Source organism: Monodelphis domestica, chromosome 1 (genome assembly GCF_027887165.1).
Source record: "Monodelphis domestica isolate mMonDom1 chromosome 1, mMonDom1.pri, whole genome shotgun sequence".
NCBI lineage: Eukaryota > Metazoa > Chordata > Mammalia > Didelphimorphia > Didelphidae > Monodelphis > Monodelphis domestica.
The window spans coordinates 261387110-261413144 of NC_077227.1; the positions used below are offsets into that span (position 1 = coordinate 261387110).

Genomic DNA, 26035 nt, shown 5'->3' on the forward strand with positions numbered 1-26035 from the left:
TTATAAAGTACCTTTCAGATCTAAATTTATGGTCCTGTGTATTTTAAGATCACTAAATTATCAAAAAGCAACCAGAATGTAATCTTTAATCAAAGTAAATAAATGTTTAAAAATAAGTCTCTAATCTTAAGTATAAAGGAAAGAACTCTACAGATATTTCAAGAGATATATATGGATATTTCTCTACACACACACACAAACACACACACACACACACACACACACACACACACACACACCCCAATACAGGAAAAGCCCAACTATGATAACTGTGACCTGTCTCCAACATATCTAACTTAGAAGATTAATTTGGGGAAAAGATAGGTGAAGAGAAAAGATTAAGTGACTTGTCCAGGGTCAAAACACTAATAAAAATGTCAGAAATTTGATTTGGTTTTTGGTACTCCTGATTCCAAATCCAAACTCTTTTAATGTAATGAATACAGTTCTAAATAAGTCAAGAAATCCAGAGTTCAAACCCTGTCTCAGATAGTTACTAGCTGTGTGACACCAGGTAAGTTATTTAACTTCTCTGAATCTCAAGTAAGAAACTAAAGGGATTGGATGCCTTCGAGGTTCCTTCCAGCTTTTAATTCACGATCCTATGGTATTATGAAACCTTATCTCCCATGCCCATGATATTATATTACCCTTTTCCTCTTAATCAGTTTTATAATAAAATGTTATGGCGTACTTAGCAGGGTACTGGTCTAAAAATTGATTACCAAATGAATCACCTGAATTTACCTGTAAAAAGGAAAAGTAATAATGACAAAAATGAGCTATAATCAAACACAAGATTATGGGCATTTCTGTATTTTAAGATCACAAAAGGCAAATGGATAAAAATGATTAATAATCACAACTAGAAAAACTAGGCCATTTTTCTGTCAACACACAATTCTGACACTGTTTTTTATCCTGAAAATATCCTGATTATTGACCAAGAAATATAACTATCTTCAGTTAATAGGAGAAATACAAGGGGTAACTCAGTGGATTGAGAGATAGGCCTAGAGATAGGAAGTCCTCAGTTCAAATCTGGTCTCAAATACTTCCTAGCTGTGTGACCCTGGACAAGTCACTTAACTCCCATTGCCTAGCCCTTACCACTCTTCTGCTCTTGAACCAATATACAGTATCCAGCCTAAGGTAGAAGGTAAAGGTTAAAAAAAAAGGAGAAAGACAAATCATAAACCATATTAATTAGCATAATAAAAAATTAATTAATTATACTTAAATGGCCTCTCCCTTTACATATAAGCAGTAAATATAAAATTCTTGATAACAATTTCATTTAATTCAATTCAATATAATACAATGTTCATCAATGATGAATACTCAAAAATCAAATACTTTCCACATAACTAAGGCACAAGACTGCCAACTGAAAGAATTAAAAGAGACATTCTTCAATATTATTTTTATCACGCAGTCAGATATTATTTGGATTTTGCCAAATATGAGGAACAATGATCAGCTATAATGGACAACAGATTTCTAGGATTAAGTTCCTGATAAAAAGAGTTGCTCTATCTTTAATGTTTTCTCTTAAACTTACTTTTTGTATTTAGGAATTAATTCAGTAAATACAGGAACCAAGTTACAAATGACATATTTCATCAAAAGTTAAATACAATAAACATAAAAAATTAGTCTGAAACTAAATCATTCATTTCCCAACAAATGCAAGAAAATGAAATTTTAATATCTACACCTCTCATGGACACAATAATGAAATAAATTATGAATTATATGCAGTTTATTATTCTGATAACTATATACTTTGGAGATGCATCTATGTATTTTTTATCAACTTGAAAATTACTTATTTTCCACAAACCTGAAGATGGATATTTGCCAAGAAAGGGTTGTTGACCATAAGAAATTTCATAATTTTCCGGACAGTCCCAGAACAATTAATGTTAGTATAAACAAAAATCTTTTCTAAATGCTGCCTTTTGTACATAGCAAGAATCAAAGTACAAACAACAAGCAGGATGAAATGTAGAACTCTTGCAGAAAACATCCAAAATTCAAAAATATAAGTTTTAGCATTCCTCATTCACAATCTATCAAAACTAAGATAAAACAAGTAGTCTCAAAAATACATTGTCTTTAAAAATGTGTATTCACACAGCTCAAAGACCACTTTCATACACAACAGCTTATAAAGGTTCAATATATTATTTGTTTTTATTTACATCTTGTGACAAATATATTTTAGTAATATCAACAGTAAAACAGAAACTAGATGCCAGACACATTACCAAAATCAGTGTGTTTTAGTAAAAGGTTAGAAATGGTAGCAAATACCATCTTGAAGTTCTCTAAAAATAAGATAATTTATTCCCCATATGAAGCAAAAGACATCTAAGTATGTAAACAAAGTAATACCATATTGCAGCTTTTAAGTATTTTTCTCTTGTAATATGTAACATTTTAATAGCAAGAATGATATTCTTTCAAAACTCAATTTGATAACAGATTTTCTTAAAAGTAAGATTCACTTTAGAAAAACAACTTTCTTGTATATAATAAACACACCTAACCCAACTGGTATTAGAAGTCATTAAAAGTACTTTAGCCCTACCAATTAAATATGTTCTTTTATTTACATTAATGAAGAGCTAACTTTAATTAGTCTGTCAACCTAATAATAATTTCTCCTATCTTTAGTTCTCAGAAACCTCGTTTAATATGGTGCTATAAAAACCATTTTTTAAAAACCCTTGCCTTCTGCCTTAGAATCAATATTGTGTATTGGTTCCAAGGCAGAAGAGTGGTAAGGACTAGGCAGTGGGGGTGAAGTGACTTGCCCAGGGTCACATAGCTGAGAAGTATATGAGGTCAGATTTGAACATAGGACCTCCCATCTCTAGGCCTGGCTTTCAATACCCTGAGCTAACCAGCTGACCCTGACACCATTTCTTTTTTTTTTAATTTTATAATATTTTATTTGATCATTTCCAAGTATTATTCATTAAAGACAAAAGATAATTTTCTTTTCCTCCCTCCCACCCCCCGTAGCCAACGTGTGATTCCACTGGGTATTACATGTGTTCTTGATTCGAACCCATTGCTATGTTGTTAATATTTGCATTAGGGTTTCCTTTAGAGTCTCTCCTCTGTCATGTCCTCTCAACCTCTGTAGCCTGACACCATTTCTTAATAGTCTCCTTCCTCCACTAGAATCTTTCCCTCATGTATCATAGCAGTAAATTACAAGTTCTTGCAGGTCCTACACCAAATAGAGAAGGCTTTACATGATAAAGTTCATGGTCCAGCAGCCAGCCTATCTTATAAGGTTCAAAGAAGCAATCATAAGAAATTTTATATATTTATATGTGTGTGTATAGATAGATACACACATATATACATATATATGTACACACACACTAACTCTCGATCTGCACTGGCAGCAGTTATGTTGATTGAAATCAAACATGGTTCTCTAGAATATGAAATCATGTTCTTTTGAGAATATTTCAATCAGTAATTACCATTTTGCAGAAACTACCCTAAAAAACAGTGCTTGACACAAAACAGGCCAATTAATAAAGGTTTCATTCAACAAATTCTTTGGAAGAAGTAACTGGATGATAATTCTTTGTTAAGATATTTGAATAGGCACCACATACTCAATTTATTTAGCTTAATTTTTTATAAAAGATTATACTCAAACTCAAACTTAAAACTAAAAAGTAGCAATGCTTAAATCACATAAAAGTGATTAGAGTCCAAAGACTACTTCCATAGGGCCTGAGATAAACAAGATGCTCTTGGAAAATTAAAAAAGAAAACCTTAAAATTTTAATAATAAAGTTATAATACCTATCTCTCAAGGTTCAAATGATATTATAAATGCTTTGCCAACTTTAAAGTACTATACAAATGTCAGTTAGTATTATTATCAACAAAGTACAAGACTATTTGATAGGAGGAAAAGTTGTTCTTCATTTTTTCCCTATTGCAACAAAGCATAAGTTTGTAACAAAATTTAGATTTAGCAATTGTTATTTCAACTAAAATATAACAATAGAAAACAAGATTGTTTTTTCTACAGAAATCAGATATTCAGAGTTTTGTAATTAAAAAGTAAATTCTCAATATAAAAATTTTAAAACTCAATTCTACTGTTTTAAAATTTTAGTTCTATTCTTCTTTATAAAACTTAACAGTTAAAGAAAAATTAAGTATACTTAACTGGAAGCAAGTAACTAAAGAAAGGGAGACAGTGACAACATAGCCACAATATTTTCAAGTAACTAGGGTGAGATAAAGAAATTTTGATAAAATTCTAAACATGAAAGATGCTTAAAGCACAGAATTTTGAAATACTAATGGACAAACTATATTACAGAAAGTGCCCAAATGACTGAATGAATGCAATTATCTTTCTTTTTTTTTTTATTTAAACCCTTACCTTCCGTCTTGGAGTCAATACTGTGTATTGGCTCCAAGACAGAAGAGTGGTAAGGGCTAGGCAATGGGGGTCAAGTGACTTGCCCAGGGTCACACAGCTGGGAAGTGTCTGAGGCCAGATTTGAACCTAGGACCTCCCGTCTCTAGGGCTAGCTCTCAATTCACTGAGCTACCCAGCTGCCCCCTATCGTTCATTTTTACAAAGAAAAACCCAGTCTTTTCACAACAGTGGAATGTAATGAGCCATTACCATTGGTTAAGAAAAAATGCCATCAAAAATGGATTCAAGATTTTCATAAAAGTTACAAAAACAGTCAAGTTGATTGTGTCTATAACAAATGCTGTATATGGTATGTGAAACAATTCTATGACCAAACTCCATATTTAGCTGCCTAAATACACAGGAATACAGATAAATATGACATGAACCAAGTAGTAGCAGTTTCACTTGGGAAAATTTTCTTCTTGTAGCTTGGTTACTTACCTCCACTTGCTGCATCTTGCTCTTCCCCTTCGGGAAAAGTAACCTGGCTTGGCAAACTATTCCTAGATCGAGTGACTGATTCTAACTGTGAAGCCCTTCCCAATAAAGATAGTTCATCTAGTACTTCTCCTTCTTTGGCTTCAAGATCTGATTTTGAAGTAGTTAATGGTTTTATGCTCCCTGGTGCCATTAGCCTATTTGCATCATTCAAACATGCAACAGTACCACTGTCCAGGCTCAATACTCGAGCACGACTCTTAGCACTATTTGTGCTATTAGTCCGACGTGATGATCGCTTTTTGTTAGTTCCTTCAGGACCCATGTGAGCCTTGTGTGTATGTTCAGAATCAGCACCTCTTTCTTTATTGATGTATTTGGTTTTTAAAGCACTGTACTTTCCTTCAGGAGACTGACATGAATGGGAAGTGGTACTGGAAGAGCTATCACTACTAAACTGATGGGCTGATTGCATGCTTGAAGTCCTGCTCAAATCACTTTGATCACTTGAGTCCTCATCATGGCAAAATATAGCACTGTGAGGTTTGGTAGCAGAAATGCCTCGAAAAGAAACATATTCCCTGTGCCGACTTGAGTCAAAACTGCTAGCCCTTTTTTTTCCTGTCCGTCTCCTACCTGATTTGTGAGCAGAGGATGTGCGATGGATTAAGCTGGAGGACTTAGGACGCACATCCCCTTCCTTTTGTTTTCCACCAACATCCTTACAAATTCTTGAGTCAACTGTAAGAGCTGGCTTATCACTCTGCTCCTCTCTTTTGTCAGTTTTTCCAGTGGTCTTGTCTGTTTGTGTAGTAAATTCATTTGCATGGGGATTTTTATTAGCTTCTTCAGATGCAGAAGTACTAAGACCCTTCTGACTATGCATATCATCTAAGGCATTGGAATCTGTGGCATCCTGTACACCACTATTTGTACTCAATTCCAAAGCAGTCATTTCACTGCTAGTCCTTTTATCACTGGTATAGCTACTATCTTCCTCTTGGTTAACAAAGACTTCTTTTTTCCTACCATTTTTTTTCCCTACTCTAGGAGAATCCTCATGTTCAGATAAGATACTTTCTATGTGAGTTGAGCTAGTCTGTTCACTTTTATAGCTGCTGATAGTACTGTTAGTATCCCGGTCAGTTCCACTGCAATAGCTTTCTGTTGAGCCACTACTCCGTGTACTGAGGCTTCTTAAGCTGTCTACACTTTTGTCTGCTTTCAAAGGCTTATTCTTTCCACTTTTTGCAGGGGGCTGTGGACTACAGCTTTTCAACTCACCACCAAGCTGAAAATCCCCAGGTAAGCAAGAATTTTCTCCTAAAGATTCTTTAGATCCAGAATGAGGTTTGGAAGCTTCTAACTCCCTGACTGGATCCAGACTCCGCCTTTGCTGATAGAGGGGGAAATCATTTAGAGATGTATCTGGAAAAGCTACAGCAGAACTGGAGGTCCGTGGAACACCTCGAGGTCGATGGTCTTTCCTATAAGAGTGTGAATGCAATGGTACAAGAGAAGCCACTTCTGTGTCACAGGCATTAGAAAGAGACTGATCCACATGATGGTGGTGGTTTGGAGAGCTTGCTTTGTCACTGAAGTCCCTTGGTAAGTCCTGTCCACAAGAAGATAATGAAGGCTGGATAGAGATGAAGGAGTCATTGGAGACTGGATGGAAAAGCTTCTGATCAGCTGCCAAATCTGTTTCAAACACATATTTGGAAAGGTTAACATAAATCTGTTATCTGCTTTCTAATGTTTAACAATGGAAGGAATTCATAATATTCAGTAAACCAAGTATAAACAATTTCTTAAGTTGTACAGTGACAAACAAGCTGCCAGCCACCCACTATTTATAGCCATGGTTCCTAATTCATAGCTATACAAAGAAACCATTCTAAGGATGGAATGAACAAAAATCACATCCACATGCTTAACTAACTGGCTTGGAAAGAGTTTATTAGACTTTCAGTGAAATAATAAAAAATTTGCTGACCCTAATCCCAAATTCTTCTGAAAGATTAAGGCAATTTTTATATCTGACAGTACCTGAACAGTACATTTAAAAAGGCTAATGAAATAATCCTGCTATTTAGAACAGAGGGAAAAGGGACTAATCATCTTCTATTTGTTACCATCTTTGACACGAGCTAACCATCTCCCATAAAGTTAAAGGCTATTACTAATTACATTATATTAAAAATTGGATTATGTCTAATCAAATTCATGTGACACAAGCATATGATATATACTAAATATCAGAATAATTTTCATCAATCTAATCTATACAAGGCTACAGATATTTTAGTGATTATAAAGAGAAAATATATTCACTATTAACCCACCATAACCGGAATTAGACTAAGGGAATCTGAATATATAAGGCAACATTTTATTCAACAATTTCATCGGAGGAGAGGATAGTAATGGTTAATCTGGACCCAAAAATATGTCCAACATGTTAAATCTTTTAAAATCTTTTAGAATTTAACAGATTCTATCTTAATATATAATCAAGAAAACAATGTATTTGCATTTAGTTAATATAAACTTCAGGTTGGCTAAAATTAAATGAGCTTGAATAGTATAGGGCCTACATCTGTAATTCTCATTGATGTAGAGAACTTCTAAAATAAGGAACTTCCCTCCTCCAATACAAACCAGTATTTTCTCTGCAACTTAGTTTTAGAAAACTTACTGGGGGTAATGAGAGGTTAAATAACCTACTCAGAGTTAGTCATTACAGTTCAAAAGTAAAACTTGAACCCAAGTCTTTCCGGTTGAAGCCAAACTTTCTAAGCATAATGGCAGCTTGTTTCTCAAATCTAGATAAGCAATTAAAACCAACTAAGAATAAAAACCAAAAGTAAAACATCATAATGTCAGATTTAGAACCAAAAAAAAAGAAAAAAATGCCCTCATGTATTAAGCTCCATTTTTTCCAATGTTCCTTCTCAAATCACAAAATAATCACAGAACAATCAATTTAGAGGTAAACTAACTTACATGCTTCATTTTACAGCAAAGGAACTTGAGATTGAGAAAGGTTAAATGACGTGGCCAACCTCCCATAGCTAAGTAGCCAGGAGCAGAATCAGGATGCAAGCCCAGTCAGGCCTTTTCTTCTAATTCTAAAGACAGCCGAGCCTGTACCACACTGTGCCACACTTAGAGAATCAAGGTAGAACTGGTCTTGAAAGACCATTTAATTTGTTAAACTTTTACAGTTGATTTCTGTATTCAGTTCCTGGTACTATTTAAGAAAGGCAATGATAACTGTAGTGTGACCTGAGATCAGGATGGTAAAAGGTCCTGATTTCATGCCATAAAAGGAAAGAACCAGGAATATATGACCAGAAGGAAAAAAAGACTTGGGCAGCTGGCAAGATCCATTTCATTTAAAATTAAAGCTATTTTTTTTTAAAGAACTCAAAAGCTAGACATTAGAGGCCTTCCTTGGTCATACATTCTGGTTTTTGTCAATCCTAACTAATGCCAGGTCAGGCTTTCTGGTGTTTAACCAATACTAACCTCTTTACCCTTTGGAGCCTCAGTTTCCTCCTCTACAAAATGGCTGAATTCTATGCTTCGAACCAAGATTTCTTGACTACAACATATGCAAAGTTTCCCCTTTTCAACTTCAAGTGGACACAGAAAAAAAGTTCATCCTCAAACACTTAAGTATTCCAAATCACTTTCATCAAGTTTACTGAATGCTACATAGCAGTTTAAATTATTTTAAATGATACGATAGAGTGATCAATCTTTTCCCCACTGTTAACAGAAAACTCAGAAAAGGAATAAAATAAAATCCTTTCACTTGGGTTGGTAAAAGGGTTCAGGTTAGCCAATTAAAATGTAAAGGACTGAGTTTAGAAGAAAGAAACCTGTATACCATAATTTTTTGTATTCTCCCATTTAAGAAAAATTTGTTGATTTGAGTCATTCTTGTGTATGTTAAAAGGAAGGAGGAAATATCGGAAAGGGAATAAGCACCTACTATGTGCCAAGAACAGGGCTAAGTGCTTTACAAATATTATATAATTTGATCCTCACAACTCTGCAAAGTAGGCACTGTTATTATTCTCACTTTACAATTGAATAAAATGAGCCAGAGGTTAAGTTGAATTGCCCAAGATCCCACAGCTAGTATGTGGTCTTGGGCTATATTTGAACTCTGTTAATTCTGATTTCTGGTCCAATAACACTATTTGCTTCACCATCAGTGGCTTCTAAGAAAAATCATCAAGGAATTTTACTTTTAGTAGTTGGAACAAAGATAAATTTTCAAGATTTTAAGAAAAATATGTTTCAGAAATTTTCATAAAATGTAATAGAATTATTACAAATCATCATCCACAAAACTTCAGAAGAAGAGAACATAGTACAGTGGGACTCCATTTTCTTTTCCTAAGATTAAAGAACCATACTTCTTTGAATAGCTGAATGTCAAATTTAGTTTTCTTAACTGCCACATGGACATGCTGATGTTTACTGTGAATGTTGTAGAATACCTTTTTGTTCTTTTTGTGTCACATTCCTCTCCCTACCATATACTTTTATAATTGATTTCTGTATTCAGTTCCTGGTACTATTTAAGAAGGGCAATAACTGTAGTGTATCCTGAGATCAAGATGGTAAACGGTTCTGATTTCATGTCATAAAAGGAAAGAACCAGGAATACATGCCCCGAAGAAAAAAAGACTTGGGCAACTAGCAAGTTGGGGGGGGGGGAGACATGATAACTTTTTAAATATTTGAAGATATTTCTTAATTTTAAAAAAGCAATTACAAGGAGCAGTAAGGTAACTCAGGGGATAGAGAGCCAGGCCTGGAGATGGGAAGTCCTAGGTTTAAATCTGACCTCAGATACATACTCATTCTGTCACCCTGGGCAAGTCACTCAATTCCAAATGCCTAGTCTTTTCTGCACTTTTGCCTCGGAGCCTATACTTAGTATTAATTCTAAAACAGAAGATAAGGGTTTAAAAACAAACAAAATTACATTTCTTTTCTTTGGCCCCAGGGAAAAAATATAGAAACAAGGGGTTAAAAGTTATCGACAGGCAGATTTCAGCTCAATGTAATGAAAAAAAAATACATAAAAATCAAAGCTATTAAAATAGACTACCTACCTCAAAAGGTATTAAGCTCTCCATCTCAAAAGGCCTGGATTCTTGGGGTGGGGGGTTGTTTTATAAAGGATGAATGACCACTTTGAGGGTTGTTATAAAGGGAATTTTTATTCTGATACCGGTTGGATTATGTGACCGGTAGGATTTCTGTATTTCTAGAAGGTCAAAGAAATCAAGAGAAACTACTATAGTTCCATAGAGATTGGAAACTTCTGTTGGACTGTTATCAAATCCTAAGTACCAGTTAGATCACAAAATCACAGATTGGAGCTTGAAAGGACCTCAAAAGGCCAACTAGCTCAATTCCTTCATTTTATAAAGAAACTGAGGTCTAGGGAGGTTAAGAGATTTTTCTAAAATCACAAAGATAGTAAAGGAGTAAGAGTTAAGTCATATAAGCAATTAGGTTGTAAAAAAGGTCACAAAGGTAGTAAGCAATAAGATTTGAAACCAGGTCCCCTGAGTCTAGAGCCAATGATGTTTTCACAATACCATACCTCCCAATAATAATAAGGCACATTTGGAAGAATCTGACAATAATATACACTCCATTTAAGATAAGAGTTCAAGATGTCCAAATTTAGGGATTTTGAATGAGTGCTTTCCGTAATTAATACACTAGGACATTAAAGCTACTTTACAATTTTTATTATCTTACATTGCCACTAGATTTCATTCATAGACTAGTGAAAAAAAATTCTGAATTAGATGGTAGAAGATATGGCAGCAGGTACTTGACAGATGGCTTTGGACAAGTCATTTAATCAATTGGTGCTACAGTTTTCTTCTGTGTAAAACAAGAATATTTTATCTGACAATTCCCAACATAAAAGAGTTCTGGGGAAAAAATAATATTCATGAATATTCAGTCATTCACCTCACACATTTTGCCATCTTATAAACAGCTCACTTTTTTCACCCCCTGGAAGAGCATACTCAAAAATGATCCTGGAAAGAGTCAGTGAACTTCGGTTTGAAACTCTGCCCTAGAATTAAACTGCCCTGACTGGTGAGTGCTCATATGAACTTAAACACACATAACCCATTCTATCTGGCTGGCCCAAGACACAAAGCTTCAAAATCCTTACCCCAAGACACTGTGCCATCAACCATAATGCTGCACAAATACCTTTATCTCTCCCACCTTTCTCTACCTTCTACTTTCTTCTCTGGGAATCAAACCAATACCATCACAGCTTTTCGAAAATGGTTAGGGCTAGTCAGAAGCTCCATTCACTATTCCTATGATTACATAGACCAAAACTTCTTTCTTTGGCAAACAAATCATTATATATTTTCTTTCTCCATTAAAATCTAAGCTTTCTGAGGGTAGGACCTATCTAATTTTTATATTTACCTCCTTGGGGTAACCCAAGGCTTGGCTTATAACAAATACAAATGACTTTTTAAAGCATAGTAACTTAGACCAAACCATGGCATTTTTCAGGTTATTTATAAATCTTAAAGCACATTAAAATCATTTTAGGGGGCAGCTGGGTGGCTCAGTGGATTTTGAGAACCAGGCCTAGAGATGGGAGGTGCTAGGTTCAAATCTGGCCTCAGACACTTCCCAGCTGTGTGACGCTGGGCAAGTCACTTAACCCCCATTGCCTAGCCCTTACCACTCTTCTGCCTATTGACTCCAAGGCAGAAGGTAATGGCTTTAAAAATAAATAAATAAAAATCATTTAAAGTAGAATTTATTCCCAGGTATCTCAGTCCCTCTCTCCCCTCCTGGCAACATATAAGGATCACCAACAAAAAGATATATATAAATAAATGAAGTTTTTTGCATTTCTAGTTACCAATTCTTTCTGTGGACATTCACAAGTTATTCTTCAAATATTAATTCTGTAGCTATATATAATTCCACTTTCCTTTAATTTGTAAAAAAAACTTTTCAATTTAATGTACTCAAAATGATCCATTCTGTATCTCACAATGTTCTCCAACTCTTTACTCACAATTCATCCTTTATCCATAAATCTCATAACTATTATGTTCCCTGTTCTAATTTGCTTATATCTCCTTTTATGTATAGGCCATGTATCCATTTTGCTCTTATTTTAGTACATAATATAAAATATTGTTCTGTGACTAGTTTTTACTAAACTATCTTCCACAATTTTTCATTTGATTCATTAGATATAAATTCAAAACAATATCACAATTACTGTTGTCAGCTTAGAAACAAAGCTACATCAAAATGTAAGAAAATTTACCAAAATGTCAGCAACTCAAGAACTCCAGCTTATAATAACGAAAAGTCTGACATTCCTTAAATCATATGCCACACTTAAGGATGTCAGAATCTCACCTTGGTCTTCGCTTCCTTCTTTACACAAACTAGAGCTCTGTCCAAGGCTTAGACTGATATCGTCAGAAGTCTTGGCGGTATCTGTATCTCCTGAAATTTTTAAAAGAAGCAGATTAGGTAGTTCTTTTTTATTCTGTTACAAGAAAAAAAAATGAATGGAATGGTTGGACTAAGGAAATGAATATGTGGATAACTAAGCATCTATTGAATTCCAAAGTTAAAAGAATGGAAAAAAAAAAGAAAATTCAAATACAATGTAGCAACTGCTAATACACTGGATACACTATGAGATTGTACTATAATAAGGATTATACCAGTAAGCCAAGAAATGAAATATTTGGAAAATCACACAATATTTGGTATTGCTTTACATATAAATCATTTTTGAAATATACCAAATTTTCTAATTTCTCTTAACCTGAAAATAGTAAAAACCAAAGCAAGGTTCTCTCCAACTGCTAGGTATTTTTCTATAAAAGTGCAAAGGAGAACAAAGGGAAAAGGAAAAATATTATATATGTAATGTGCTTCTCTTTCCCTTAACTTTGATGTCTAATTAATTCTCTTAACTGAGAAGTTTTGTCACTCCTTACTCCAGTAATAACATACTGCCAAAATGCACTCTCAATAACTTCTCAGACTTTAACAAAAGTATAATTTGTCCTACTCCACAAATTTAACAGTGCAAGCCAAAAAAAAAAAAAGCCAAATCAATTTATTTCAGAAGTCCAATGAATCCAGGCTTTGGTACAATTCTTATGGAAAAGGGCAAATAGTTTAATTTCAATTTCTAAAATAATAATTATTGTCTATAAAATTATTAGGTCTAAGAATCCACTATGAAGAAATATTCTCAAACTAAGTCAATTCTTTACCTTAATAATATCTTCAATGTGAAAGTTAGAATGGGGGAAGGACAGTAAGTCTACTTTGGAAAATATGGTCTAAAGTCATGAAACAAAATACATCAAGGGCTACAGACAACTCAGAAGCCTCACCTTTGTACATTATGAATACTTTCTTTAGTAAAAGAATTGGAAGTCTCTGGAAGTAGCAAGTACTAAACAATATCATAAAAAGTGACTAATCACAGCTTAGCAATTAAACATTGATTGGTTACAGAGATAGGAATCATTTTAGCATTAGTTCTCCATGTAGACATTGACTAGTTAGAGCAAAGGTCAAAGTTGATTGAGGCCAATAAGTCAAAGATAAGATAACACAGAAGGCAATTATTTCATCTTCAACTTAACTTGTTTTTATAGGTTCGCAACTCAAAAAGCAAAAGTGAGGGGGCAGCTAGGTAGCTCAGTGGGTTAAGAGCCAGGCCCAGAGATGGGGGTTCCTGGGTTCAAATCTGGCCTCAGAACTTTTTGTGTGAACTAGCTGTATGACCCTGGGCAAGTCACAACCTCCATTGCCTAGCTCTTACCACTTTTCTGCCTTGTAACTAACTAATACATATTATTGATTCCAAGACAGAAGGTAAGGGCTTAAAAAAATTAAAAAAAAAGTGAATAGACACAAAAGTGAAAATACTGAATCTATAACTATTTCTTGTAGAAGATTAACCAGTAAATTATTATTGCTGCAATAAGAAGGAGCTATAAACCACTCAACCTGCAACCAATGACCTTGACAAAGCAAAAGGGATATGGATATGGATAAAGATAAAACAGCTGGAAGAACTTTCAGTAGTCCAAGGATGATGGAAAAGTATGAACCATTATACCTTCAAGAACTAGGAAGATGCTAAAAAAAAAAAACGAGCTTATAAGAATCTTAGTAAAAGCTTCAAGCATACTTAAAAAAAAAGATCATTCATTGAATATCTATAGATGAAATTAGAAAAGGACAGCAAATTGATGCTCTTTATTTGGTAGATGGCAATGACTTGTCAGTTTTTATTTAAAGTGATCAATTTTTTCTGATAATAACACTAGAACTGCCATATTTCCAAACTCTATCATCTCTACCATCTACCATTTCAAACATCTACCAACATACCAGTACCTTTATGCACTATAAGACAAATGGTTCTTAATATCAAATTGGGGGGGAAAGTGATAAGATCATTGACTTAGAACTAGAAAAGCTTTATTTAAGTGATCTAGTACAACTTTCTCATTTTTTCAGATGAGATAAAACTGAGTCCCAGAATGAAAAAGTGACTTCTGCAGGATCATGAAAGCAAAGGAAAGAGGTGGGATTTGAATTCAGGATTTCAAATTCCATGATCATTCCACTAACCAATAAGCTTAAGCAAAAAGATATATAAGAATCTGTATTAAGAGGTGGTAGCATAACTTGAAATGTACTTAAATGACATTTTCAGAATCTCAAAGAGAAGAAAATTGTTTTAAATGATGAGAATCAACAGACATTGTTTTTTATTTCTCAAAAGAAACCAAGACAATACCAGCAACTACTAATCAATATTCTTATTTTCTTACACCTATAAGATCTTCAAAAGAATTACTTATGCACACATCAAGTGTATCCTTTAACAAAACATAAGGAACAGGTAGAATTTGCATGGATTATTTTCTATAGCAGACTATATCATTATAAATACACAACTGATTGAGAGAGTATGGAAAATAGGATCCACCAATTAGTTACTGATTTTTTAAATGACAAAAAGAAATAAAATTTAACATTTTTATTTCAAAAATAAAGATTCCTGCCATAGAAAGTATCTCTCCTGTATCTTTTATAATTACAAAATCATAGTAATATGAAATGATACAAAGTGAAACTATAGAGATAACTTTCTTCAATAACCTATTAATGCAGAGAGAGATGGTCACCCTAAGACGAATATTCACACTAAGGAAAATATCCCATACATAGTACAAAAATGATAACGGGAGTCTCTGAATGTTTCTGGCTAGCTAAGATTATATTAATGGATTTAATCTTTAGAATTCTATAAGATTAACCTCACAGAGTACAAAAGATTACTTTTGGTCTGGATGGTTAGACTTAAGGATGGAAAACATATATTGCATAAACTAGAATTTACAAATAATCCACTGACGTGTCCAGCCCAAGTGAATGTGAAATCATGATGGGCTACCCATTCAGTTTCATGTGCATTGTTCCACTGCCTTTGGAGTTATTTATAATAATAATTCTTGTGCTGAGATAATTCTGTTTCATTATATATTGTATAGCTAAATAGTATCAGTGGGATAATACTTGTATTAAAGAGATGAAAGTTTGTATCAGAAAGTAGTCTGAAATCACTAAAACATCATATGGTTTTTCAAATATGAGCTAGCCTGATCTATTTAATCCTTGGCTTGTTCCTGAATTCACTGCATATAGATTCTCAATTAGTCTCCAATGCAAAAAAAAATCTTCTTTTTAACACAAAAAAACTAATTTTATTCCTTCCCCAAGGATGCTATGTAATGAAATACCACTATCTCAAGAAAAGAATCAAAATAATAAGGAACACCCCAAATAATAATTTTATGGATTGAGTAGGCTGCACAGGATGACTTCTGATGGAAGAATCACAGAGAAGATGTTAATGAGGATATTTATGGCTGGAGGAGAGGAAGGTAGACTAATTATTTAGCAAGAAAAAAAAGCAATATAGCCTAAATGATACAGTAGTTATCTCCAAAATATTAAGAGATACAGAAGAAAGACTCCAGTCCATCATATGAAATAGCAATAGAGAAATGTTTGAAAGATATGAACAAAAATCAAAGGATGAGAAGGCAAAAAAAGTTCCTATGTGCACCATGAAATCATGAAGACTTGTGAATGTCAAGGTGTCAGTAACACCATCTTTTGCAGGAGACCTTAATCAGTCCTCTCACCTTATCTGTATTGCTCTTATATTTATTCAATTGTTTTCATGTTGTCTCCCCCATAAAAATATAAGCATCTCTTGAGAGAGAGAAGGGGCTATTTTTGCTCCTCTTTATATCTCTAGGTCTTAATAAAATACTTTGTTAATTGACTGAAAAGTAAGAAAAAAATTAAACAGAAACAATGAGATAATTTGAAAGTTAAGGATAAGTCTAACCTTTGATGGTTGCTTCTGTTTCAAGTCGAGGTGAGCCAGATCCAATCTGGAAACAAAACATGATTATCAACCACAATGTTTCAAACAAATTGATTTTACAGAGCACCAGATTAAACAACTACATACTGAAGGATCTGACATGATCAGTATCATATACCTTCAGACAATCTTCTTGACGCAAAAAGACAAATTGTGTCATGTTATTTTGAGTAAAAACTAAAATGAATATTGGTTGTATATAACCAAAAAGTTCGTATGTTCCACAGTATACACAGAAGTCAAAATTTTAAAAAACTAGATATTCTATGGCATGTTACAAAGATATATACTCGAATCTGAATGTTACAATATTGCTTTATTTCAAAATGTATTTATGCCTGCTCTGGACTAAAACAAAGTAAGTGCCTACTAAATGGTACTGAAAAATAATCAAAGGCAAAAGCAATAAAATATAAGGAATTTATATATCTAATAGGCAATTTTAACAAAACTAAAATTTGATCACTCAACTTGGTTTCAGTGCTGCTAATCAAAAATTATATTAAACTACTTTTAAAGACTTAAGCATGCTTACCAACAAGATGTACAATCATAATTCCAAAGGATTTATGATACTACCTACTTCATGAAAGAAGAGATGATCTCAAGAGTACAAATTGAAATTTTAAAAAAACATGGCCAATATGAAAATTGTGTTGTTTAACTATATGTATTTTTTACATGGGCTCAGATTTTATTTCTTTTTCAACTGGGAAGATGTAGGGACAAAAAAAAGGGAAGGTGGGTTTTGATTACTAAAAATAAATTTAATTGTAAAAATGTATATGAAATGTCTTTTAACATTTCATCACAATTTAAAAATTATTACATTAACTCAAGAATTACATAAAGGGAAAAGTTAATAAGAAATACTGAAATTCATCCAGAAAACAAAGTATGAAGGTGGAATTATTAGACAATCTTCTTTTTTTTTTAAACCCTTACCTTCTGCTTTGGAATCAATACTATGTATTGGTTCTAAGGCAGAAGAGTGGTAAGGGCAGGCAATGGGGGTTAAGTGACTTACCCAGGGTCACACAGCTAGGAAGTATCTGAGACCAGATTTGAACCTCGGACCTCCCAACTCTAGATCTGGTTCTCAATCCACTGAGTTACCCAGCTGCCCCCTTAGAGAATATTATTCTTGACAAATACTTTTGCAAACAATTTCAAGCAGATTCACCAAAGGAGAACAAAAGCCTTAATTTAACTTAAGGTGAAAAATACTTAATGCACTGTTAATAGTCATAAAATATTCTTATTAAAATATTTACAAAAAATGAAAAGTTTGAAATTCAGTCATATGAACAATGACAATCATTTTCACAAAATGGAAAAAATAAACTACTTGAAAAGATTAATCAAAAATTGGTTTTACAAGACCATTATAATTATTTTTATCCTGATCCATTTTAAAAATTAACCATAATTCTCAGGCATTAGCCCAATTTCTTCTTTAATTCAGCCCCATAATAAATACAAGTGCTGGTTAGAAAGAAAAAAGTAGTTAAAGAGATGGCAAGTATACAAATATTACTATAAAATCAAGAGACCAGTTCATCTTCATGCCCACTGTACTCTTATATTAAATAAAATTAGAGGTAACTTGTTAAGACCATTTGATATGATAAATGTTATGCAATACATATAAAAAAGATTTCTAGTTGTCCTCAAGGTGAAATAGCAATCATGAATTTATTTCTCTACAATTATTTCTTAGATGTAGTCCTTTCTTACCAACCATTCTCCCCAGAGAAATGCACCCAAATGTAACAGCAACTATATAAATCAGCAAAAAGAAAAGAAGGAAAAAACAAAACAATACTTTAAGAAAGAATGTGATTTAGTGGGCAAAGTACTATAGTTGTGGTTCAAGGAAACTGGGTTCTTGAACTAGTTTTGTTACTATCTAGTTCTGTGATAATGGACAAGTTGCAATCTCTCTAGAATTATAATTCTGCAATTGTAAAATGGGAGGGAACAGAAGTACAACTAGGCAATTTTCAAAGTTCCCTTTTCTACCTCAAAAATTAATTCTACAAAATATTCTTCTGTCTTCTACTGACAAACCAATCATATCATTTAACTGTTAAATTAAGTCAACACAATAAAACTACCAGAAATTCCCAGCTGTAAAAACTTTAAAAATACACACTTGCATGCACTCTCTCTCTCAAAATAAAAGATCTGACAAAAAAATTTCTGAATTTCTAAAATGGCCTTCATATGTCACTGGATATTTGAGCCTCCTATTTTATTAATTGATTAAAAACTCTGCAAATATGAAAGTAAAGCATCAAGCTCTACATAAGAAAAACAGTAAGATTATATATGTTCATTGTGGCTTTAGTTAAAAATAACTAAAAATCTGAAAGTACAAATTCATAAAGAAAATTAGCTTTCAATTGGTCTCCCACTTCTATCAAAGTTGATGCTTTATTTTTTTTTAATTAGGGTTCTTTTCCTTAGGAATGTTCAGAGTTGGACTACCTGGGCCATGATATACAATGAATGAACTCTTGTGATATCAAGTCATCAGAGGCAGAGTTTGTAGGAACTGATGCTGATCCTTCATTTTCAAGATAAATGAAAAGAGCAATAGGTTCCTCCACAAATTCTGGACAAATATAGGTTTGTCTGTGGGGTGCTCAAAATCTGGTTATATTTTTCAATAAAGAGCCTGACCATGTAAATACCAAAGAAATTAAAATTTTTAATCATTCAAAGACTGAAGTCCAATTTTTAGTTTATTATGACTAAAAAATAAGACAGAAGCAAATGGAGACCAAAATAAAGAATTTAAAGAAAAGTAATGTTTTCCTCTTTATTATGCTTCTTAAAAAAAACCAAACCAAATGTCCCAAACTAATTACATACATGACAAGTATCTCTCATAAAATATTTTCTTGACACCACTTGATCTACTATAATGAATATAGAAGATGAAAAACAAGTACTAGAAGAGATGAACACTGTTGGCTGAAATTACTTTCCACCTGCCTTACTGAATAACTAGAAATACAAACTTAAATTATCTACATGAATTTGAATGAGATTTGAAACCCATTTCAATTAGACAAAAATCTTTTATGCTTATGGCATTTTATAGCTTTCATTTACATTAATTAATTTGATTCAGGGACAGCTCTTTCCTTGGCATGTTGGTAGAGTCACAGACTTAATAGCTGAGACTACAGAGAATCTAATTAAGTCCTTTACTTTCAGATGATAAAATTGAAACTCAGGTAAGCTGAGTAACATGACTAAGAACACATAGCTATTAAGCAACAGGATAAAGATTAAAACTCAGGTTCTATGACCCTAAACCTAGAACTTATGCCACTACACCAGGCTCAAAGTATATGTTTCATATGGCTTCATTAATAATAGGCTGCTTTTACACTGAAAAAACTGCCCTTCACACTAACTATGTGACCTTGGCCAGGTCATTTAATTATTCTGGGTAACAAGTTTCCTTATCTATAAAAGGAGAAGACTGTACTAACTTTTTCTGGGTCCCTTATAGTTCTTTATCTGTAATCCTGAAATGTCCATCATCACCACTAAACAGCTACTCTGCATTACTGTATCTACACAATTCTTCTAAGGGTCAGGAGTATCAAGAAGAGGTAGTACCTCTCCTTGAGAAGCTTATAACTTAGCTGTAAAGACAGGATCAACAAGTAAAAATAACAGATTTTGACAAGTGTTAAATGAGTGAGTAAATCTTGTAGTAGTTCATTATATGTTAAGATTACTGTGGAAGACTTCAATCACTAAGTAAGAAAGGAGGTAGGACTTCAGATAGATGTTAAAGAGAGAAAAGGATTTTGGCATGGAAGGGGAAATATTCCAAATAAAGGGGCAGGAACATAGGCAAAAATGCAAAAACAAACTGGTTTGGTTAGCAGCATAAATCATGTAAGCAAATCATTAGAGCATGCTGGAAATAAATAGAAGCCAGACTATGAAGGACTTGATTCAAAGTATGAGTAAGGAGTTTAGATAATAGAGAATCAATAAAGACTCTTGGGCAGGGAGTGACAGGTACAAAGTAATAGTGTACAAAGAGTGATCTGTCAATGAAATTTAAGATTAATAGACTGAATGGTAGAAAGAGTCTTAGATATCAAGAGATCAGTTAGAAAAGAGGAATGACAACCCAGAGTATTATGGCAGCAAAGAGAATGGAAAGAAAGGGACAGATTGTATAAAAATCAAAGGGCGCTGACATTAGGGATCTCTATGAAAAGGGAAAAAATGTGGATGAATTCAAGATTTCAAACCTAGGTTGACTAGATGAATGAGAATTCCACTGATAAAAACTATGGGAAAACTGGTTTTGAGGGAAAGATTAGGAATTTGGTTTTAGTAATATTTAAAGTGACAACTGTGACATCCAAGTAGAAGCTTCCAGCAGGAAATTCCTGTGTATAAAATATTGCCACCTATATGTCAAGCCTTTCACCAAACTTAGACTGGTCTCAAAACAATAAACATACTAGGCCTCTGTTATACCATATTTTAAAATATAGCTACTAATAATTTATTAATGCCTATCTGTTTGAGATATTAAAGGTATAAAATAAGATCGTATAAAAGTTCATTAGAAACAAAAGTATTATAAAAACAGACAATTTTAATAATAAAATTTAATCTATTAGTCAAAGATCCAATGAAAGTTAAGCAGCACATCAGATATACTCTAACAACATGAAGATCAATATATGCTCCTACCTGATTGCTTGGGTCTAGACCAGCATAAGAATTTCGTGAACTGCAACCAACTGGGGGTGTAGCCTCTCGAATAAACTCAGACATTTCAATACCTCCACCAGGGTCACTATGGAAAAAAAGTGGAAAAAAAAAGAACTTATTTGAGCAAAACAATGTGATTTTTCCATGCTGATGTCTGCTATATATTTTAAAAATCATCTACTTACTATTTTATAACAGGTCAAAATGTTTTTTCCATGAACTTCAGGGGTTCCAATGATTGAGATGGTAATCATTAATTAAAGTAGTTGTTTTAAAATTCCATCCTATGCTTTTAAGACTGACATGATACTATTTCCTGTCAGAAACACATGGCTTAATATATAAGAAAATCCATTAAACCAAGCTACTTTCCAAACATATTAGAATCATGTCTTAATTAAAATAATGGAAATTCTGGAAACTTTGCTATAATTAACTACCAATAAGTCAAAAGATATAAAAGTACTGTTTGCAGGATATATCTACATATAAGCAAGCAATACCAAACACATCAGCCATGATCCGCAAAAGACATTTCAACTTATTTTGATCCAAAAATCAAGGAACAATCAACAAGCTTTTTATGAAGTACTTACTATGAGCCAAGCACTGTACTAAAGATATAAAGACAAAAGTAAAATACTTGCTACCTTTAAGAACTTACATTTGAATGTAGGAGATAACATATACATAATATATGCAAAATGAATACAAGATAGTTTTTAGAAGAAATGTACTAGCAGCTCTGGGAAACAGAAAAGATATCATTGAATGGACTCTTGGGCTGAGCTTTGAAGGAAAGTAGGAATTCCAAAAGGTAGAAGTGAAGAGGAGTATATTCCAGACACAACAACTAGGAAATCATTACTAGCTTTGGAGACAGCGGTTTGGTTGAGTAATGATATCAAAATCCAGAATGCAGGGGGTTAAAGAGAAAGTAAGATAAAAGAAGTACCAAATGCACATAGCTTTTTTTCCTATTATTATTTTACATACATTATATTATATATATATATATATATGTATATATATATATATTTTTTTTTTAAACCCTGACTCCCAGAATTGATACTAAGTGTTGCTTCAAAGACAGAAGAGCAGTAAGGGCTAGGTAACTGGGGTTAGGTGATTTGCCCAGGGTCTCACAGCAAAAAGTACTGGAGGTCAGATGTGAACCAAGGATCTCTCTTCTCTGGGCCTGGCTTTCTATCCACTGAGTCACCTAGCTGCCCCTGCATATATCTTTTTCGAGAAGTTAAGACTCTTAAAGGCAGGAGAGATCGATGACAATAGTTTAAAGTGGTAAGATCAAGTGAGATGTTCTTTTTTCGTTTTTCAAGGAGGGGGATATTTTGGACATGTTTTCAGGAGGAAGAGGAGAATCTCACAGAGAGGGAGACATTGAAGATTAGACACTAGGTGACAGTGAGGGAAATCGGTATGAAAAGACAGGAGGGGAGCATATAAAGGAAGAATGTAGAAAGGTTGACTTTGATCAATAGAAAACCATCTATTCAGCTAAGACTGCAAAAAAAATGAAATGGCAGGAGATGTCAAAGCATTATAAGATGAAGAAGGATTATCAGATGAGGGAGTTCTCAAAACAGTAAACTCCAATTTTTTTTTTTGTTAAAGTATTAATAAATATTTTGAGGCAAGTATATCAGCCAAGAGGGTAGGTAGAAGAAGTCCTTCTGAGGGCTGAATTGGAAATAAGTAAAAGAGTTGATAAATTTTTTTTTTAACCTTACCTTCTGTCTTGGAACCAATGGCAGAAGAGCATTTATACCTAAGCAAATGGGGTTAAGTGATTTACTCAGGATTACACAGCTAAAAAATGTTTGAAGCTAGGGAAGATTTTCTTAATCCCTTTCCAGCAGCATGCGGGCTGGACAATGATGTTTTTTCGCCTTCTGCTGCCTGTTTACTTCTCTGTAAAATGGGGATAATAATAGCACTTACTCTCAAGAGTTGTTGGAAGAATACGAGATCATATTTGGAAAGCATTTGGCAAAGCTTAAAGAGCTGTATAAAAGTGTGTTATTATTATTAGTATTTTTTAAACCCTTACCTTCTGCCTTGGAATCAATACTATATATTGATGGAGGTTAAGTGACTTGCCCAGGGATGCACAGCTAGGAAGTGTCTGAGGCCAGATTTGAACCTAGGACTTCCCATCTCTAGATCTGGCTTTCAATCACTGAGAAACACAGCTGTCCCTATTACTATTATTATTAACACAGGCTAATATTAACATTCATTATGTTGAATGTCATCTACTAAAAAAGAAAGTTCATTTAACCCAGTTCCAATTGATTTTGGAAAAAATAAGAAAACAACGTTCTAGTAGCTAGGAATGCCCACACAGGAGAAAAACCTATTGTCCTGGCAGAGAGAATATTGCAAAGTGAAGGAAGGACTATAAAAAGCTAAAAAATTCAATGAAGAAAAAAAAATTGCCACTAACACAATTTTGAGGTAGGGGATAGGCGTCAGGAATAAACGTTTATATAGGTGCTTTTATTATCTCCTCATTTTATATTTAAGGAAACTGAGACAAACAGGTTAAGAGACTTGACTAGTGTGAGAGTAAATGTTTAAGGCTGAATTTGAACTCAGGTCTTCCTGACTCCAGGCCTGGCACTCATCTACTGGGTCAGCTAGCTGCCATGAGGAAACCTCTATAAGGATGCATAGAAATCAACACTGGAATTGGAAAGGATCTTAAACCATATAATTTTACTCAAACTTAAATAAGAAAAAATCCTCTCTACACCCTCTCTAATAAAGGGCTGTAAAATCTAGACTTTATTTGATGTCTTAAGTGTTTAAGAAATTACATCTTAAGTGTTAAAGAAATCATTACTTCCCAGCTAATTCTAGAACAAGGTCACAGATTTAGTAGTCATCATAAGATCTCTTCCTTGCTGTGATTTCTGAGCCAATCTACATGAGTTTTACAACCCTCCCCAAAAACACTACACGGTATAGTATATACAGCCCAGAAATATAGGTTAAAGATTTGCCCCAAATCATATAGTGAGTTAAAATTCAGAGTTATTGACTTTATTTTTGGGCTGTTTATACTATACCAAGATGCTTTAAGGAAAAGATTCATCATGACAAAGTTTCTAGTAAAGCAAATTCTATTTATTTCATTAAATTCCATTAAAAATAAAGAGCCTGGTAACGGCTTGTTATCCAAGACATATAAATAATAATTATATATAAGATTAATAGCCATTTCCCAATAGATAAATGGTCAAAAGAGATGAACAAACAGTTCTCAAAAGATTTGCAAATTATTTCCAACCACATATAAAAACTCCAAATCACTAAGAAAACATACAAGTTTTGATTTTCACCTCACACCCTACAAATAGGTGGAAATAACAAAAACTGGCAAGAGTAAATGTGGAGGGATTATGTAGTGATAGGCACATTAATACATTTTTGATGGAGCTGTAAAATGGTACCACAATTTTGGAAAGCAATTTGAAATTATGTAAATAAAATGGCTAAAATGTCCATACCCTTTGAAGTAGAGACTCCATTACTGGGCTTATTTCCCAAGGAAGCCATTAATAATAAGAAAAATTCCATGTACACCAAAATATTTATAGCAGCACATTTTCTGATGGCAAAAAAAAAACAAAGTAGATAACTAGCTAAACAAACTATAGTTTATAAATGAAAAAGAATATTACTGTGCTATACAAAATGATGTATGTAATGAATATAGAGAAATATTGAAAGATCTACATGAACTGATAAAGTGTGAAGTGGAACAAAAAATACACCATTACTATAACAATGTAAATGGAAATAAATGCATCAAAAATTCAAAAGTGAATGTAACAAAATATAAAGATCAAGTATGATGTGGAATGAAGAATGTGAAAGAAATCCATAGGTGTTTCACATGCTTTCAGACTTTTTCAATGTATTACTCAGTAGTGGTGATTTTTTTCCTCTTCTTTTTCTGTCTGTAAAAAAATATGATTTATTATATAGGATGGGCTTTCTAGGAGGAACAGAAATATTGGGGAGAAACTATACTTTAAAAAATATAAAACATCAATAAAAACTTATTTTAAATGAGAGGCAATGACATCTAGTAAGGTAAGCAATATATCATATTTGGGGGATATGTATTCCACTTGGAGTTGCATAGCACTAAATAAAGCATTAGTGTCTAATTCTTTGTCCTTTCATATCCTCATCTATTAAAAAACATCAAATCCAGAGTTGTGGTAGATGTAGTATCTACTCCACACAGGCTAGGTTAATTTTTCTCTAAAAAGGCAATAAAATCTTCCTCAAGCCTTGAGTCCATAAGACTAAGGTTCAAATTATCAACACAGTTTCACAGTTACCTAAGACATAAAATGTCTAGCACATGAGTAGCAAATACTCCTCTGGTTTGACACACATTTTTGACCTATAAAATATTGAAAAGGGGAAGTATATACAATTGAATCAAAGCTCTATTTTTGTTGAATATTCTTGCCAAGCTACTATCAAATAAATGGCTTTTGTTAAATATTAGAGGGTCTATACAGGTCTTATTTCATTACAATACTGAATCTATACCACTAGATTTGACTAAAGTCAAGCCTGATCCCAAGACATTTGTAGTAGCTGACAGGAATGATTCAAAATTGACCCTACTTCAGTAAAGTAAAGAATAGAGGGAAGCAAAACACTGAGGTCTGGCACCTTGTGGCTGCCATACTTATTATCATATATATGTCAATTCTCAGTGTGATAGAAAGAATACTGATACCACCAGAATTAGGATTCTCCAACTATGGCTAATAGTACTAAAAAAGCTGGAC

At 33.3% G+C, this 26035-nt stretch overlaps 1 protein-coding gene across 6 annotated transcripts in view; it reads right to left on the reverse strand.

The window, feature by feature from the left end:
- The window catches only part of PCNX1 (pecanex 1), a 216125-nt gene that overhangs the window by 136472 nt on the left and 53618 nt on the right, over positions 1-26035 (reverse strand). For all 6 annotated transcript variants that reach the window (XM_007472896.3, XM_016424178.2, XM_001368479.4 and 3 more), the window contains exons 3-6: positions 21177-21282; positions 16401-16446; positions 12359-12448; positions 4910-6607 (exon numbers count right to left, since the gene is read on the reverse strand). In XM_007472896.3, the coding sequence (XP_007472958.1) occupies positions 4910-6607; positions 12359-12448; positions 16401-16446; positions 21177-21282 (1940 nt within the window). The remainder of the gene's footprint in view (positions 1-4909; positions 6608-12358; positions 12449-16400; positions 16447-21176; positions 21283-26035) is intronic.